At 37.8% G+C, this 17,030-nt stretch overlaps 1 protein-coding gene across 2 annotated transcripts in view; it reads left to right on the forward strand.

The window, feature by feature from the left end:
• Positions 1–14,916, forward strand: part of SCFD1 (sec1 family domain containing 1) — a gene marked incomplete at both ends in the record, with an annotated part of 92,877 nt that extends 77,961 nt beyond the window's left edge. For both annotated transcript variants that reach the window (XM_080707610.1, XM_080707611.1), the window contains 5 exons: positions 5,456–5,508; positions 8,477–8,510; positions 9,315–9,380; positions 12,414–12,482; positions 14,893–14,916. In XM_080707610.1, coding sequence (XP_080563736.1) covers positions 5,456–5,508; positions 8,477–8,510; positions 9,315–9,380; positions 12,414–12,482; positions 14,893–14,916 — 246 coding nt within the window. The remainder of the gene's footprint in view (positions 1–5,455; positions 5,509–8,476; positions 8,511–9,314; positions 9,381–12,413; positions 12,483–14,892) is intronic.
• Positions 14,917–17,030: the final 2,114 nt, after the last annotated feature.

Below are 17,030 nucleotides of genomic sequence, written 5' to 3' on the forward strand. Positions count from 1 at the left end.
TTGTTTCTCTGGTTCTGGTGTGTGTTACCTATTTCTTCTTTGTAATTAATCTCTTTGAGTATTTTCTCTAGTGCCTGTTTTGAAGACATAAATTTCTTTAGTTTCTGTTTGTCATGGAAGCTTCTTATTTCCCCATCTAATTTGATAGAAAGTTTTGCTGGGTAGGAAATTTGGGGCTGGAAGTTGCTTTCTTTCAGACTTTGGAATATGTTACTCCAAGCCCTTCTGGCTCTCATGACTTGGTTTGGGAAGTCTGGAGTGATTCTAATTGGTTTGCCTCTGAATGTCACTTGGCCCTTTGTTTTTGTGGCTTCCACATTGGTCATTTTGACAATTATGTGGCGTGAGGATCCTCTTCTTCGATCCTGTCTAAAGGGAGTTCTGTAAGTTTCCTGGACCTGTGTATCGACCTCTTGCTCTACGTTTGGAGAATTTTCTGCTATTATTTCTTTGAAGATATTACTTATCCCTTTGGTTTCACCTTCTTTTCCCTCCTCTATTCCAATTATTCTTAGGTTAGCTCTCTTAAAATGGGCCCATATTTCTTCAATGTCAGATTCCTGCTGTTGGATTTTTTTTCTAAATTAGAAACTATGTGTTCATTTTTTGGAATGATCTTCTTCTAAGATCAAGATTCTATTCTCCATGTGGTCTAGTCGGTTGTTTGTACTTTGAATTGAGGCCTTTACTTCATTAATTGCATCCTTTATCTCTTTTTGATTCTCTCTGAATTCTTTTCGAAACACCTCTATTATTTCTACAGTTGTTTTCCTGATTTGATCTTCTAGAAATCTCTGAATTTCTGTTTTATCAGGTTCTGATGTTGTGGGGTTGTGAGCATTCATTGCTCCATTGTTATTCCTCTTTCCCATGTTTTGGGAAGTTTGTGCCTTCTCTGGGTTCTTCCCTTGGGTCACTACGACTTCACTTAAGGTGCTCTGGGTCTCGAGTCTGTGGTATCTCGGTCCCCACTACTCCTGTATCAGAATCTCAGACCCAGGGAGTCAATTGAGGCTGCTTTAGACCATGGGGGGTGCCAGGATGGGCGTTCTCCTATGGTGTGATATCTCTGCCACTGCCACTCCCCCATTGGGTCAAGTCCCTGGTAGTACAGTACTGAGATTTCTCCTCCAGGGCCCGCAATTTGACTCACTGTTTTTGAGTACGCAGATGGAGCTGTAATTGACTCGGTGAATTCGCTGCTGCTGCTGGTGGTGGCAATATGGTGCCACTGCCACGCCCTCAACCGTGAGGCTGGTGTATTTCTTCTCTGTTTTTGAACTCCACTCTGAGTCCCTGCAGGGTGTGCTGAGCCCAGCCCCTGGGAGCTTTAGATGCTCCCTGCGCTGAGAAATCTGCCGAATTCCTCCCAGCTGATCCACAGCAGCTCACCTCAGCTCGCTGACCACCGCTCCTCTCTGTAGCTTGGTGGGCTATTGAGTATGTTGGTCTGGAGCCATCCGGTGATCTCGCTGCTGCCGCCGGCAGTAAGGCGCTGTTGCCGTGTCCTAGACCGTGAGGCCGGCATATCTCCTCTGTGGCTCTGGGCTCTGTTCTCTGTTCCCCTCCTCTCTGGGGCCAGGTGCTGCAAGAAAAGATGGCGCCCGCGCCGTTCCGCGCCACGGCTCCGGCTGCAGCACTGCAGTCTGGTTTCTGGTGTCTTGTTTTTCCAGCCCTTTTTTTCTCTGTCCCTTGTAATTACATTTTTTGTTTCTCTGCTGATGGTGTTTTCTGGCTATGAAAGGCGCTGATTTTGTGGTAATAGAGATTGGTTGTTAGCGGGGCTCGTAAGCCCCGCTTTCCTCCGTCCTCATCTTCCCGGAAGTCCACAATTTATTTTATAAAAAGAACCATTCTCTGCTATAGTAACCAAAAGATAGTTGCCATCCCAAATCCTAAGATCAAGAAAGGGTACATGACCCTGCCCTCATCAAGACCCTTAGTTTGGGTTGATCTGAATCACTCTAGACTTGGCATGAAGAGTGAAGACAGCATCTTCAGATCATGTGATTTTTTGGTAATTTTTAAAATATTATTTCAGTAGTATTAAGGGAAATTAACAAAACCAAATTTTAAAATTCACTCATGTAAAAACAAAGATATAGCCTAACAAAACATCAAGGGGGCAGTTGCTATTGTGAACGGAATTAGAGGGTTGCCTATAATGATAATCTGAAAATGATTGAATTCTTTCATTTGGGAATCAATATAGATATAGTGGTATATAGTATACTAATAATGAGTGCACTGCTCCATAATGAGCAGTAAACTTCTGGAAGGTCTTATCCCAAACATTAATAAAAGTTAAACATATAAATAAATGCAAAAACTTAGGTAGATGCTAAACACAGAAGCGGTTAAGGAAATTTGGGGTATCTTGTTATTATACTTAGTTTTGATATTGACATGAAAAATAATTACAACAAATACAATGATAATAGCTGACATTTATTGAATACTTCTTGTGTGCCAAGAACCACTGAAAGCATTTTCCACCTCTAGGTCTTTTAATCCTTAGTACTCTTCTTGGAAGTTCTACTATTATTATTATTATTATTATTATTATTATTATCATTTTATAGATGAAGAAACTGAGATACAATGAGGCCAGCCAATTTACCCAAAGACATAAAGCTAATAAATGGCAGGATTGGAATTTTAACCATTATACTATATCGATTAGGGTTAGAACCATGCTTTCATAGAATCACACAATTTATGTTTTTTAAATAAACATTGTAACCGAGTGTAGTGGCACAAATTTGTAATCCCAGTACTTGGGAAGCTGAGACAAGAGGATCACAGGTTCACAGACAGCCTCAGCTATTTAATGAGGCCCTTCACAATTCAGTGAAACACTGTTTCAAAAACTAAAAAGACTAAAAAAATAGGGCTAGCAGTGTAGCTCAGAGTTAGAATGCCCCTGAGTTCCATCCCCAGTACCACAAAAAATAAATAAACAAACAAACAAACAAAATAAAGAATAAAAATAGGACTGGGGTTATAGCTTGGAGGTAGAATGCCCTGTGCTTCCATCAACCAGTACCCCCCCCCAAAAAAAAAATCCGGGTGTGGTGGCGCATGCTTGTAATCCCAGCATTCGGGAGGCTAAGACCGGAGGATCGCAGTTTTCGGACAGCCTCAGCTACTTAATGAGGCCCTCTGCAATTCAGTGAGACCAGTTTCAAAATAAAGAATAAAAAATGGGGCAGGGGCTATAGCTCGGAGGTCGAATACTCCTGGGTTCTATCCCCAGACCTGCAAAAAAAAAATTTGTCTTTTTTTTTTTTTTTTTTTTTTTTTTTTTTGGTGGTGGTGGTGGTGCTGGGGTTCCTGGAAGCCCTTCTACCTCCGGGCTACACTCCCAGCCCTATTTTATATTTTTGAAACAAAGTCTCTTACACCAGCGCGGCTGGCTTTGAACCTGCGCGATCCTCCTGTCGCCGCCTCCCAAGCGCAGGGATTACAAGCGTGCGCCACCACGCCCGGCTGTAAGTCATTTTTAACAGTGGAGACAAAATAAACCAAGAGAGGTTAAGTGACTTCCCAAGTCACACTATTGTAACAGAATTAGAACCAAAAACCTAATAGTCTGATATTCCTGCCTAGTGCTCATTCCAATATGCACATTCTTAATTGTGGATCTTAAATGTTTCTGCAAGGTATAGAATTTTCGATTTTATAACTGAAGGTACATTACCATAGACAGATATTTCAATTAATTAGAAAAAGTAAATGTTTTCTGAAAGCATTTCTTCATTCATCTGCTAGGTGAGATAGCTGCCTGCACTTCTTATTCATCTTCTAATCTCAGGTGGACAAATTGATTTGGAGGTCCTGAGATTAGCAATGTATACTAAGTTAGACCTGGTAGGTTATCTCCAATGCTCTAAATTGCTATAACCTTTTTTTAGATGTATTCTTGTCACCTATCTTTATTAGGTGTTCTCCTTTGATTTGCCTTAATTAAGCAAACTGAAATTAAGACAGGATATCAGATAGCTTCGTCTTGCCTTGTCTGGCTGGTAGTGGTTTCATTGAGAAAACTCTCAAAGGGTTCTGACACTACATTTGAGAGAGCTGTGATTGACAGTATCCACCACTAGATATGACTAAATAGCAGCAACACAGGTAATGTATTTGTCCTTTAGCAGGGCCCATCCATACTCTAGAGAGTAAAAGAGTTTCTTTGGCTAATTCTGCTATGGAGAGAGAGGAAAGCAGAAATGGGAAGTGATATGTCATCAAGTATTAGAACAGTGCTTTTCACTCTAATATCAGGACGGTAAGTTTCCAGTTAGGGTAGAAGTCCACAACCTCTTAGCTTCTGAAGTCAAAAAAAGCTGTGAAGACTAAAAGATTTTGTATAATTCATTTGGAGGCAAAATCTCAGCTAGACCCAAGTTGAGGTACTTTATCATTTTACTTCTATTTTATTTTAATATTTATATATTTATGTGGTATAGAAATAGCAGCATATCTACTGATGAGGTACCACCTATATTTTGTTTAGTATATGCCTGATGTTACTTATCTAGATTTTTTTAATTCTAAATTCGGAAATCCATCTAGCTCTAAAAGTTTCAGAAAAGAAAGATTGTGAACTTACATTAGGTATTCTGTATACTCAATAAAATCATGGACATATAGAGATGAATTTTTGTTTTTTGATGTTGTTGTTTTTGTTTTGTTTTGTTTTGGGTGGTACTGGGGTTCCTGGAAACCCTTCTACCTCCGGGCTACACTCCCAAACCTATTTTTTATATTTTTATTTGGAAACAGGGTCTCTTAAGCCAGCGTGTCTAGCTTTGAACCCGCGCGATCCTCCTGTCTCCGCCTCCCAAGTGCAGGGATTACAAGCGTGCGCCACCATACCCGGCTAGAGATAAATTTTAAAAAACAAAAAGTACTTGAGTACATTAACTATTTTCAGGCTTGTCAGACAGGTATTTGTTTTGAGAAGCGTGCAGCCTGGTGGTTAGAAGCAGGGCAATGAAACCAGACTACCTGGATTCAAATCCTATAGTTCCTTAGGAAATCACATAACCTCTCAGTGCCCCCAGCTTGTCCATCTAAAAAATGACAGACTGGGCCAGGCGTGGTGGCTCACGCTTGTAATCCCAGCATTTGGGAGGCTGAGACCGAAGGATTGTGGCTCGCAGACAGCCTCAGCTACTTAGTGAGGCTCTCCGCAACTTAGTGAGACACTGTTTCAAATTAAAGAATTAAAAAATAGGGACAGACTGGGGGTTAAGTGAGTAATTTCATGTAAAGCGTTTAGAGGAAAGCTTATTGGCACATAGTAACTCCTTGTTAAATATTAAGGGTGGCTGTTATAGATCCAACAGAATTGATAGATTCATTAATATAAGATGCCTTAATGCCAGCTGTTGACCCTCTACAGAGAAATTCCATAGTCATAGTAAGATTTGGGTTTGTTTTTCTTTTTAAATAGGAAACTGATGACTACAGATATTTTGATCCTAAAATGTTGCGGGGCAATGACAGGTAAGCAGCTTCTGTCTTGAAATCATTGATTTTTTTTATTAAAAAGCAGCACTACTTATTATTAAAGTTTCAAACTGTATGGAAAACTGGTAAGGAAACAATATGTATTCTAATCTCAACTTACAGGTGATCGCTAATTAATTATACATAGTATTTTTTTTTCCTTGTAAGTGTACACACAGAGACAGACATTTAGTTGCTTTTTTAATATATAAAATGGTGGTGATATTACAAACTAAGTGTACAAAGAGGGAAATTTGGATTAGCATGTATGGTTTTTATTGGGTTTTTTTTTGTGTGTGGTACTGAGGGTGAAACCCAGGGGCTTGTCTACCTCTGGGCTATACTCCCAAACCTATTTTATACTTTATTTGGAAACAGGGTCTCACTAAGTTGCTGAGAGCCTCACTAAGTAGCTGAGGCTGGCTTTGAACCTCTGTGATCCTCCTGTCTCAGCCTCCCAAGTGCTGGGATTACAAGCGTGCACCATCACACCCAGCCAGCATGTATGTTTTTAAATGAATATTCTTAATGGACCAAATGAAAAGAAAAATGCTTCATATTAGATACCAGTTCTTCTTTTTTAAGTACCTGGTATGTAAAATCAAGTCACTAAGGAACCACCATTATAAAAATGAAAGGCAATGAAACATTCTATAAATAGTTTATATTTTTTATGATAGACATAGTATCATAAGATAACCCTTGTTCATTATGCATTTTTTCAAGATTTAATTCATGGTGATATGATCATAGCCTACGAGACCCAAAGAATGGGCAGAATTAATAGGGAAAATGTCTACTTTGAATTATTGTCTCTAGCACTAAAGCCTATATGAGGCTATTTTCTTTCCTGTACCTTATGTTTGGGATCTTCAGAACTTTGTATTTGCTGTGTTTCAGGCTTTTGCATCTTTGTATATAATCAGAACAGGTATTCTAGCCAGTATATTATTAAACTATTTGATAATTTAGAATGTTCCTTTTGAGCACCTCATTCTAGATGGGAATTGGCACTGACGATCAGTGTCCAAAGTTGGTCAATGTGGATAAATTGAGATACAGGTTTTGCTTCCATCACAGTAAATAAATTGTAGTGGTGACAATGAGACCTGTAACATTGCTTTAGCTAATGAGTAAAATTATGTAATGAGAAATGTTGACTGTTGACTATTAGAAGTGATTAATAAATTCCAGAACATTTGCCAAAATAAAAAGAAATGTTCTCTTTGCTGAACCTATCAGAAATATAACTGCATAAGAAGCTACTGATATCAACTGTAGTTGGCAAGAGAAAATTTGACAAAGAATAATTTATGGAAAGGGGAAATAAGGAGTGGCACCGAGTACAGAAGCTTCTTTTAGAAGTGATAAAAGTGTTCTAAAATTAGAGTGTGATACTTACAAAACTCTGTAAATATATTAGAAACCACTTCAGAGCTATATATTTGCAGCTCTTTTCTTATATTGGTCATTTTATAGCTTACATTTTTTTCTTCCTTGCATCTAGATAACAAAAGTAGATATAAACTGGGCACAGTGGTGCACACCTGTAATCCCAGTACTGAGAGACTGAGACAAGAATTGCAGATTCAAGGCCAGTCTCAGCAACTTGGTGACACCCTGTTTCAAAAATAAATGAAAAGGGTTGAGGGTGTAGCTCAGAGATGGAATGTCCCTAAGTTCAATCCCCAGTACCAAAAAAAAAAGGTAGATTTACTTTGCTTCATAGAAGCCAAGACATTTTTAATCCTGAACATAGCATATGCATGATAATTAGGAGGAGTATGAGCATTAGTAAGATAGATAAGCTTCAAGTTTCATATTTAATTCAGCTCTCTCCTGAGCTGTCCCATCCCAATTAAATCTTGGTTATTAATAACTAGTAATAGTGCACTATTTTAATCTCTCATCCCATGTCAGAGGAGCTTAAAGCACTCTAGAGGGAAGTTAAACCTTACGAGGCGTTCTGATCAGGTGGGATTCTAGCTGCTTCTACAGAGCATTTAGATAGGCTCCAAAAACGAGGAAAGAAGTTAGAGCTGTGCTCAACAGCGAAGAAGGTACAATAGCTCTCTCTTCCTAGTGGAGATGTGTGTGTGTGTGCACACGTGTGTGCGCGCACGCACACACACGCACTGGGGATTGAACCCAGGGGCATTCTACCTCCAAGCTATACTCCCAGCCCTATTTTTTTTTATTCTTTATTTTGAAAGAGGGTCTCACTGCGTTGCAGAGGGCCCCACTAAGTAGCGGAGGCAGGCTGCCAACTGGGATCCTCCTGTCTCAGCCTCCCAAGTACTGGCATTAGTTGAAATTTTCAAAGATTACTTTTGAAGAAAATCTAACCTGTCCTTGTAAATCACATTGTACAGCCTGTTTTAGCACTTACAACAAACACAAATTCAACATGCAAACCTTTGAAAACATGAGTTTATTAAAGATTAAATACCAAAGAAGTATTTTTAAATATATAATAAATAAGTAGTAAAGAATGCAAGCTACAAGGGAAATGCAGATCCCTCTTCCAAGTTTCCCTTTTCTTCCTTGGTTATCTTCCCGTCGATGTATTTATTCAGGTTTCTGTAAATATAAATGCCCATACACTACATAAATATTGTTTTGAGTGTGTTGGAAATTTACTACATGAAATGCCTGCTTTGTCACTTCGCATATGCACACTTCCTCTCCTCCTCATGGGGGCTGCTGCTCAGTCTTCTAGAATTTTACTTCAAAGTCAAAAGGTTGCCTCATCCCCATTTAGACACTGAGATCAACCGTTTCTCGCTTCTTCCTCTGCAAAACTAAAGGATCTACCACCCTCCTAAGAAGACAAAGAAGGCAGAACTGGGAATATTTACCTAGTGATCTTCACCCGTGCATGCTAGTGTGTTATTTCCCATACTTGTTTTGCCCATTTTGCCTTGGATAAAATTTTCAGTAATTTTGTTTTTTATTTTTCTTACAGCTCAGTTCCTAGGAACAAAAATCCATTCCAAGAGGTAAGTTTCATATAAAAGTTCTCTAAAGTAGAAAAGAAAGATAAGTCATCCAACCAAGCAGTCTTGAAGAATTAATTTGTCGTAAACATGACTTTATTGTGATAGTGGTTTGTGGTCATTTTGGTAAATTAAATCCAGTTCACCCACAATTTTTTAAAAATATTCTCAACAACTATGTTATAAAGTTGTTTATACTTATAATATTTTAATCTTAAAAATGACTGACAAATTAAGTAATTCACAGAAAGTCTTTCAGATTGGAATGAGACTTTCATAAACTAGAACTTTTTTCTGAAATTAAATTACAAACATTTGTGAAGATATTATTTGTGTCTGTAAGGATAACATGACTGTTTTCATTTGAAATAAAAGTAGGCTTCTCGGTAAAAGTAAATATAGTAAATAGCATATTTGAAATCATATAAATGTTAGGTTTTCTAATTTTCCTGCCTAGAATAAATAACTGCTAACCCAGAAATGTCCCTTGGAGAAAACCCTTTGGATTTATTTACTACTTATTTGCTATTGCTTAATTGAAGAATGTAGTTATTTCTCTCTGAATTGTTTCTGAAAGATCAATTTTCTTACCACTCACCAAACATTAAAATTTTATAAGTTTACGGGTCTTTTTAAAATAAATTGCTTAATTAGGTAACATCAGATGCTTAAACTATAGCCTTTGGCTGGCTAGTATTTTTTATTTTCTATTCAATTGAAGAACAGGTTCCTGTCTAAAAACCATGTCACTTAAAAGTTAAAACACTATTTCAACTTACCTCTATGTTTTTATCTTTGCATTTTTAGGCGATTGTTTTTGTGGTGGGAGGAGGCAACTACATTGAATATCAAAATCTTGTTGACTATATAAAGGTATATTTTGGCTGCCTTTTTCTACCATTTGATGGTTTTATAATTTTATGTCTTTAGAATATTAGCATTCTCAAGTGGCTATCCTGACCTTTAGATAATTACTTTTCTAAAAATCTTGTAAAAATCTTGCTTCTAGCCCAAATGTTTTGGCACATAACCTGTAGTCCCAGCTACTCAGGAAAATAGGGCAGGAGGATCACATGAGCCCAAGAGTTTGGGGCCAGTCTGGGTAGCATAGCAAAGAATGACAGAAAACTAACCAAAAAGTTAGAACAAGGCATAATTCAAAGGGCAAAAACACTTAAAATATAGGGGCAACAGAATTTCCCATTGTTGGAATGACATTTTGGAATATTTGTTTACTTTACATTAAGTAGTGATTATTCTTTATGTCCTGACGTGATGTAAGGTTTTAATAAAAGTAGACATTATGGTATAATAGGAGGAAAAAGCAAATAGGCAGATATCATAAAGTTCTGAAATTAATAACTACAATTCCCAGGACCTCTCAGTCACACAAGGCATACTTCATCTTTGGATCATGAACAGTCAATAGAGATGTAAGATAGCATGGTGTCAGAGGGGCCTGAGTCTTGTATAAGGAAGGGGTTTTTTGTGGCTTTTTTTTTTTTTAACACTCCTTTGGTCCCACAGTCAAAGCGAGACTGTATAACCAGGCCCAAAAGCAGAAACCAAGAGAGCACAACAGAAACCAGGCGCAAACTGTCTATAAGCAACACTGACAAATTAGTGCAAGTTACCCCCAGTCTATCTCAACCGTAGCCCAGAACCATGTTAATTGCTGCTAAGTACATTTCATTCAGGTTTGGCCAAGAGTTATTAGCAATATGACTGGTTTCAAGTGTTCCCAAGAATAAATAGAGGGCTAAAATAGAACATTCCACACACTCCCTACACTTGGTTAAGTTATCAAACATTTGTCCATCTTCTTTCATCATCTTTTAAAACCTGTATAGAACAGGAAAACAAGAATAAATCCCAGAATACTCAGTATGTGTATAGTGACTGAAGTGTAATCTAAAGAAACATTACAGTATATCAGATAAGCCAGAGAAATGCCTTAGTTGTGCACAAGCCTGACAATTCTTAACTCTTTGTACTGCAGAAAGTTGAATTTTGTGAAATGTATTACAAATAAATTGATTCAGTGTAACAAAATAGTTATCACCCAAATCTAGTTCTATATTTGATCAGTCACTTTCAATCAAAAGAACATCTTTCTGGCTTTGCTGAGGTTTCCCCTCCATTATCTGGAGTCCCTCTGTTAGGAAGAAGGCTGAGGTTGATTAATGGAGGAGCTACATTCGAGTCAGTGTGAATGTAGCATGGTCAACCTGGACACTCAGTGTTGGCGGGGAGTCCGCGGGGCACCAAGTACTGTGTGCATGTGTGCCATTGTCACTGTGATCCACACTATGATGTGAGACTATAGTGTACAAATAAAAAATGTTTAAATGTTTATATAAGAAGCATCTTTTAGGAGTTTTCATTCAGTTTGCTAATTCATTTGCTCATTCATCTTCTTATCGTCACAGGAGTTGTTCACGTTAGTCTTAGCAATGATACCAATATTGTACCAAACAGCAATGAATCCCAGGATCTTATCATAATAGCACAGGATGCACTTGAAGTTTTAGACCCCTCTAATGTTTCCCAACATTTTCTTTTCTTTTTTTTTCCTATCCCATAACCTCTACCTTTATAAATAGTTTATGTGAGTATATTCTGTGTAGCCTCAAGAATCCCAATTGTATGATTCTGTGTTATTGCTGCATATGCCATCATTTTTTGCAAATATAATTAAGGTATGGCGTATATTTTATTTGTTCTCAGATGGCCAGTTAGGACATTCAGTTAGCTAATGTTTAACTTATACATCACAGAGAAAGGGTCTTCCCTTGTGTTAGAAAGCCATCATTCTTGTGTTTCTTAATGAATTATCAAATTACTTTATAAAAAAAATCTTACAAATTTACCTCTTAGCTTATAGCATATAAGAATTTCAGCATAAAGTACTTATCAAAGTTCTTTAGTGAAGTTTTGACTATTGTGATTAGGTTCCAACATTCTGTCAAAATCAGAAATAAAATTCATAGAGTTATAAAGTGAAATGGGGCATACTAACATTTGAATATTATATTGTACAACTGAAGATTGAAATCACAGTCCCTGCTGGGTGCATCATATCCTACTTTCAGCATAACAAAACCAAGAATATTTTCTTCATGTTGTACAGATTCCACATTGGAAGAATGTTGGCCTAAGGTTTTTTAGGCAATTGCTGGCCCTGTGAAATGTGGGAGTCATTGGATTCCTTCTAAAGTAGAAGGAAAATGTAATAGAAAATGACATCAACAATGTGCCATAATATAATACATTTTGAGGCATTTTATGCCTATTTTACCATTTTTTCTTTATTTTGTGCAGTGTTAGGATATATATGTACACTAAAATAGCCACTATATCCAAAAAGACCTTTAAGAAATACCAAGCCAGCCGGGCGTGGTGGCGCACGCTCGTAATCCTTACGCTTGGGAGGCGGAGACAGGAGGATCGCGCAGGTTCGAAGCCAGCCGCGCTGGCGTAAGAGACCCTGTTTCAAAAATATAAAATAGGTCTGGGAGTGTAGCCCGGAGGAAGGAGGGCTTCCAGGAACCCCAGTACCACCAAAAAAAAAAAAGAAAAAAGAAAAAGAAATACCAAGCCAGGTATAGTGACATGTGCCTATAATTCCAGTACTTGGGAGGCTGAGCCGAGAGGATTGCAGGTTCAACGACAGCCTCCGCAGCACAGCGAGACTCTCAGCAACCTAGCGAGACCCTGTTTCAAAACAGAGAATAAAAATGGGGCTGGGGGGTAGCTCAGAGGTAGAATGCCCCTCGATTCCTAGTACAAATAAAATAACCAAAAATAAAAAAGTCCCAGCAAGTTAATATCTGAAATTTTCATGGGAATACTGAAAATATTTCCTGTTACTCACTTGCATTTAAGTTTTGTCAATGATTTTCGCAGGGTAAGCAAGGCAAACACATTTTATATGGCTGCAGTGAGCTTTTTAATGCTACACAGTTCATAAAGCAGGTGAAGTATACCTTTTTAATTTCTCTTAACCTCAAGTTGCTGTTGATACTTTTTATGAGAGAAGGAAGCTGAAGGTGGTGGCGCACACTTCTAATCCTTACTTTGGAGACTGAGATAGGAGGATCACTGATTTGAAGCCAACAATTTAGCAAGATCCTCCACAACTTAGTGAGACCCTGTTTAAAATAAGAAAATTGAGTTGGAGGTATACTTGGAGATAGAGTGCCTCTGGTTCAATCCCCAGGAGTAAAAAAAAGAGAGAGGGAGGGAGGGAGGAAGAGAGAAGGAGAGGGAGAAAGAGAGGAAAGAGAAGGAGAGAGAAAACCATTTATTCATCTAAACTAGTTGAAGCCAAAACCCATACAGCTGTAAGAATTTTGCCATTAACAACTATGAGGAAAATTCTGATAACATTTTCACTATACCAACTCTTTATGAGAATGTAAATTCACAAAATTCAAATTGGAGGTGTATTTTAGACCAAATTGAATTCAGCCTTTCCCTGTGTCTGACTTTGCATATATTGGACCTGAGAAATTATGTAACTTTGCTGGGCAGCAGTGTGTGTTCAGTTGATGCATTAGAATCCTGCTCACCATGAAAGTTAATGGCAACCGTAGCCAAGGTGTGCTAATTATCAAGTTTTTATTGGGATGCTCAGTAGCCTGACCAAGAGCCTCCACTCGCTTTTTCTTGGCTATCATAAACATACTGCTCCCTATCCTCACTTTTAACCTGTACTTCCCATTACTGTTCTGTTGCACTTGCTTTGTAAGTTGCCTACCCAGCTCTCTTTTCATTACTCCACCTGATTAATATCAAAACATAGTGTTTATGAATATCACTGTCATTACCTAAAGTTCATTATTTGTAAAATTTTGGAGGCAAATTTTACAACAATGGAATGTACAGATATAAAGTATACATTCTTGAGTTTTGCTAGATGTGTTTGCCTAAGTATCTCAAACCTCTATCAAGATAGAGAATGTTACCATCACCCTAGAAAGCCCCCCTAAATTCTTTTCCAGTCAGTTCCTACCCAAACACTGCCCTTATATTTTCCACTATTGGTTAGTTTTGTCTATCAATAAATGGGATTTTTTTCTTGGTTAGGTTAACTAGGGAAATCTCAATTTTATTGATGATTTGAATGAATCACATGTTGTCTTTTGATAACTTTTTTCAACGATTTGTTTTCTGTTTCATTGATTTATATTTATTATATCATTCTGGTTCCTTGGGATTGTTCTTTTCCTACTTTCTTAAGTTGCAAACTTAAGTTTTTAACTTTAATTCCCTTCTAAAATAAGCATTCAAAGTCATAAAAGTAACTGCTCCCAAACAATACTTTAGCTGCATTCCTTTTTTTTTTTTTTTTTTTTTTTTTTTTTTGTGGTGGTGGTGCTAGGGTTCCTGGAAACCCTTCTACCTCCCGGCTATACTCCCAGACCTATTTTTTTATACTTTTTTATTTGGAAACAGGGTCTCTTAAGCCAGCAAGGCTGGCTTCGAACCTGTGAGATCCACCTGTCTCCACCTCCCAAGCGCGGGGATTACAAGCGTGTGTCACCACGCCCGGCTGCATTCCACATTTTTATTTGTTGTATTATTGTTATCATTTGGTTTTAAATATTTTGTAGTTTATCCTGTGATTTATTCTTTAGCCCAACTATTTAGGTCTAAATAGCCCAACTGTTATAGGTCTGTTATAGTCTGACCTTTCAAAATGCCTAATTCTTAGTTCCCTTGTTGTCATAGAATATACTTTATGTATGCCCCTGGGTTCTACCCCCCCCCAAAAAATATGAAAATATGGCTGGGGATGGTATTGCATGCCTGTAATCCCAATTCTTGGGATGCTTGAGACAGGATCATAGGTTTACAGCCAGCCTCAGCAATTTAGCAAAGCCCTCCACAACTTAGTGAGACCATTTCAAAGAATAAAAAATTAAATAGGGCTGGAGGTATAGCTAGGATGCAGAATGCTCCTGGGTTCCATCCCCAGTGCCACAAAAAAAAAAAAAAAAAAAAAAAAATATATATATATATATATATATACACACACACATACATACATACACACACACACATACATACACACACATACATATATATATATGTGTGTGTGTGTGTGTGTATGAAGAAGAGAACTGTCAGCAATCAAGTTACTTAAGATATTTATCTTTACCTTTTCATACTGAAATACTAATTTCTCTCTTCTGAGTTTCTTAATTAAGCTAATTAATTGCATCTTACTACTATTGTAAGAATATGGTTAATAAAATAAGAAACCTAAGTTTTACTGTGATGAAAGTGAATTGCATAGGATGCTTACAGATATGTTTGAATGTATAAGCTTCTTTTTTTAAAGAAGAGAGTTCTAGATGTATAATTTTGTGTTTTGTTTTAGCTGTCACAACTTGGACAGAAATAACACAGAAGAATCTTAATGCGAGAATCCACTTGGAACTTGGATAAATGTAAAAAGAAAAGTCAAAAGAGCCAGATATTTCCCTCCCGTAACAATGTCCTAACAGTGAAATTCAGAGTCATTTGTTAATTTTTAAGGAATTCTATACTTAATATAATGTATACTGATTAAAAGAATAAAGCATTTCAGAAATAAAGTTTTAACCTTTTCATCCTCTGGTTATGTTTTGACAAGTGAGGAAGTAATTTGGAAATAAGGAAAGCTTTATCTCAACATATTAATGAAGTAACTAAAAGGTTATGCTTGAAGGAAGTTAACTGAAAGTTTAAGGTGATCATTTACAAATATTACTTGACTGGCTCATGAATTCCCTAAGATATATTTTTAAACTACTTATTCATAGTTTGTTAGTTTTTCATGTTACCTCTACATTTTAGGTGATTTAAAAACTACTCTAAAGCAGGGCGTGGTGGCACACACTCCTAATTCCAGTACTTGAGAGACTGAGACAGAAGGATCGCAGGTTCACTACCGGTGTCAGATATTTAGTGAGGCCGTCCACAACTTAGTGAGATCCTGTTTCAAAACAGAAATAAAAGAGCTGGGGGGTGTAGTGGGAGGTAGAATGCCTCTGGGTTCCATCCCCATTATCATAAATAAATAAATACTTTGATGTTTCTTCTCCCTCTAGCACACCTATGTACATTTTACAATAAAATCTACCCTTTATATATGTTGAAAGAACAATACTAACATGATTTGGAATTCATCCCATAAAGTTCTAAATAGTAAGTAAAGTAAATGTTAAACTTAATTCCACACTTCCTAGTATGCAGTATCAACAGGAATGTTGACCCATTTTGCACTCATTGCTAATGCATTTAAGTAAAGACATAAGTGAGTAATCAAGGTACTAAATTTTGATAGGACCAATAATTTAACCTGGAATAAATTTTATGTCAAATGTAATGAAACAACTACCTCAGGAATTATAAAAGAAAGGCACTATAGAAGTGTGTTCAGGTCAAGCACAAACCTTGAAAGCATTGCCTGACTGATAAACCTGAGCCCGACAGTTACTGAAGGTAGCTATCTGCTTCAGGCAACCTAGACCTGGGCAAGTTTGCTCCGCCACGCCCTTCTGCCTCGCTCTTCTGCCTCACTTCAGGCTCAGAGCAGCAGAGCCAGCTCGCCATGAACTCAAACTGAAACCATGCATCAAGGGAAATCTTTCCCCTCTTAAAACATACACACACACACACACACACACACACACACACACACACACTGAATTACCATTTTTTCATGCATGTACTAGGTCATAAGGGTGGCAGTAATCCCATAGGTAGGTCTGGTGTCATGAAGGAAGAAACTCCAGAGTGCTCTCCATGAAAGGTCCATGTAAGGACAAGAAGAAGATGGACATCTGCAGCCCAGAAGAGAGGCTTCACTAGAAGCCAACCCTCCCAGCACCTTGATCTTGGACTCTGAGCTTCCAGAACTGTAAGAAAATGAATGTCTGCTCTTCAAGGAACTAAGTCTGTGATAGCCAGTTATGGGTGCCTGGACTGACAAATATAGAAAAGAACAAATTCTGGCAAAACTGAAAAAGACAAGTCAAAAAACACAAGACCTATAATATTAGGAATGAAAAAAGTAGCATTAGTAATAGTATTACAGACATGAAATAAGCAAAATGGAACCACCGCTCTATGCCAACATGGAACAGTAGGTACCAGGCTTACCCTCCCACTGGAAAAATTTTCCCCCCTGTGGTACTAGGGATTGAACCCAGGGGGATTCTACCTCCAAGCTACACCCCCAAACCTATTTATTCTTTATTTTAAAACAGCTTCCTATCTCAGCCTCCCAAGTACTGGGATTATAGGCATATGCCACCAAGCTGAACACAATATATATAAACAGCAGCCCTTTAAAGCACTGGACATCAGCAATGTTCTCCATCCTTTGGACAGGAAATAAATGGAGATTCCTGAGATTGCCTGGACTGTGGTATCATAAAAGAACCCAGGTGGAGACTGTTCATCTTCCTTAGTTTAGGGGACAGTTCTGGGTATCCAGGTAGACTGAGGTGGCCACAGTTTGAAATAGCGGTA

This window comes from Muscardinus avellanarius (genome assembly GCF_963383645.1).
Source record: "Muscardinus avellanarius genome assembly, chromosome: 12".
Taxonomy (NCBI): domain Eukaryota; kingdom Metazoa; phylum Chordata; class Mammalia; order Rodentia; family Gliridae; genus Muscardinus; species Muscardinus avellanarius.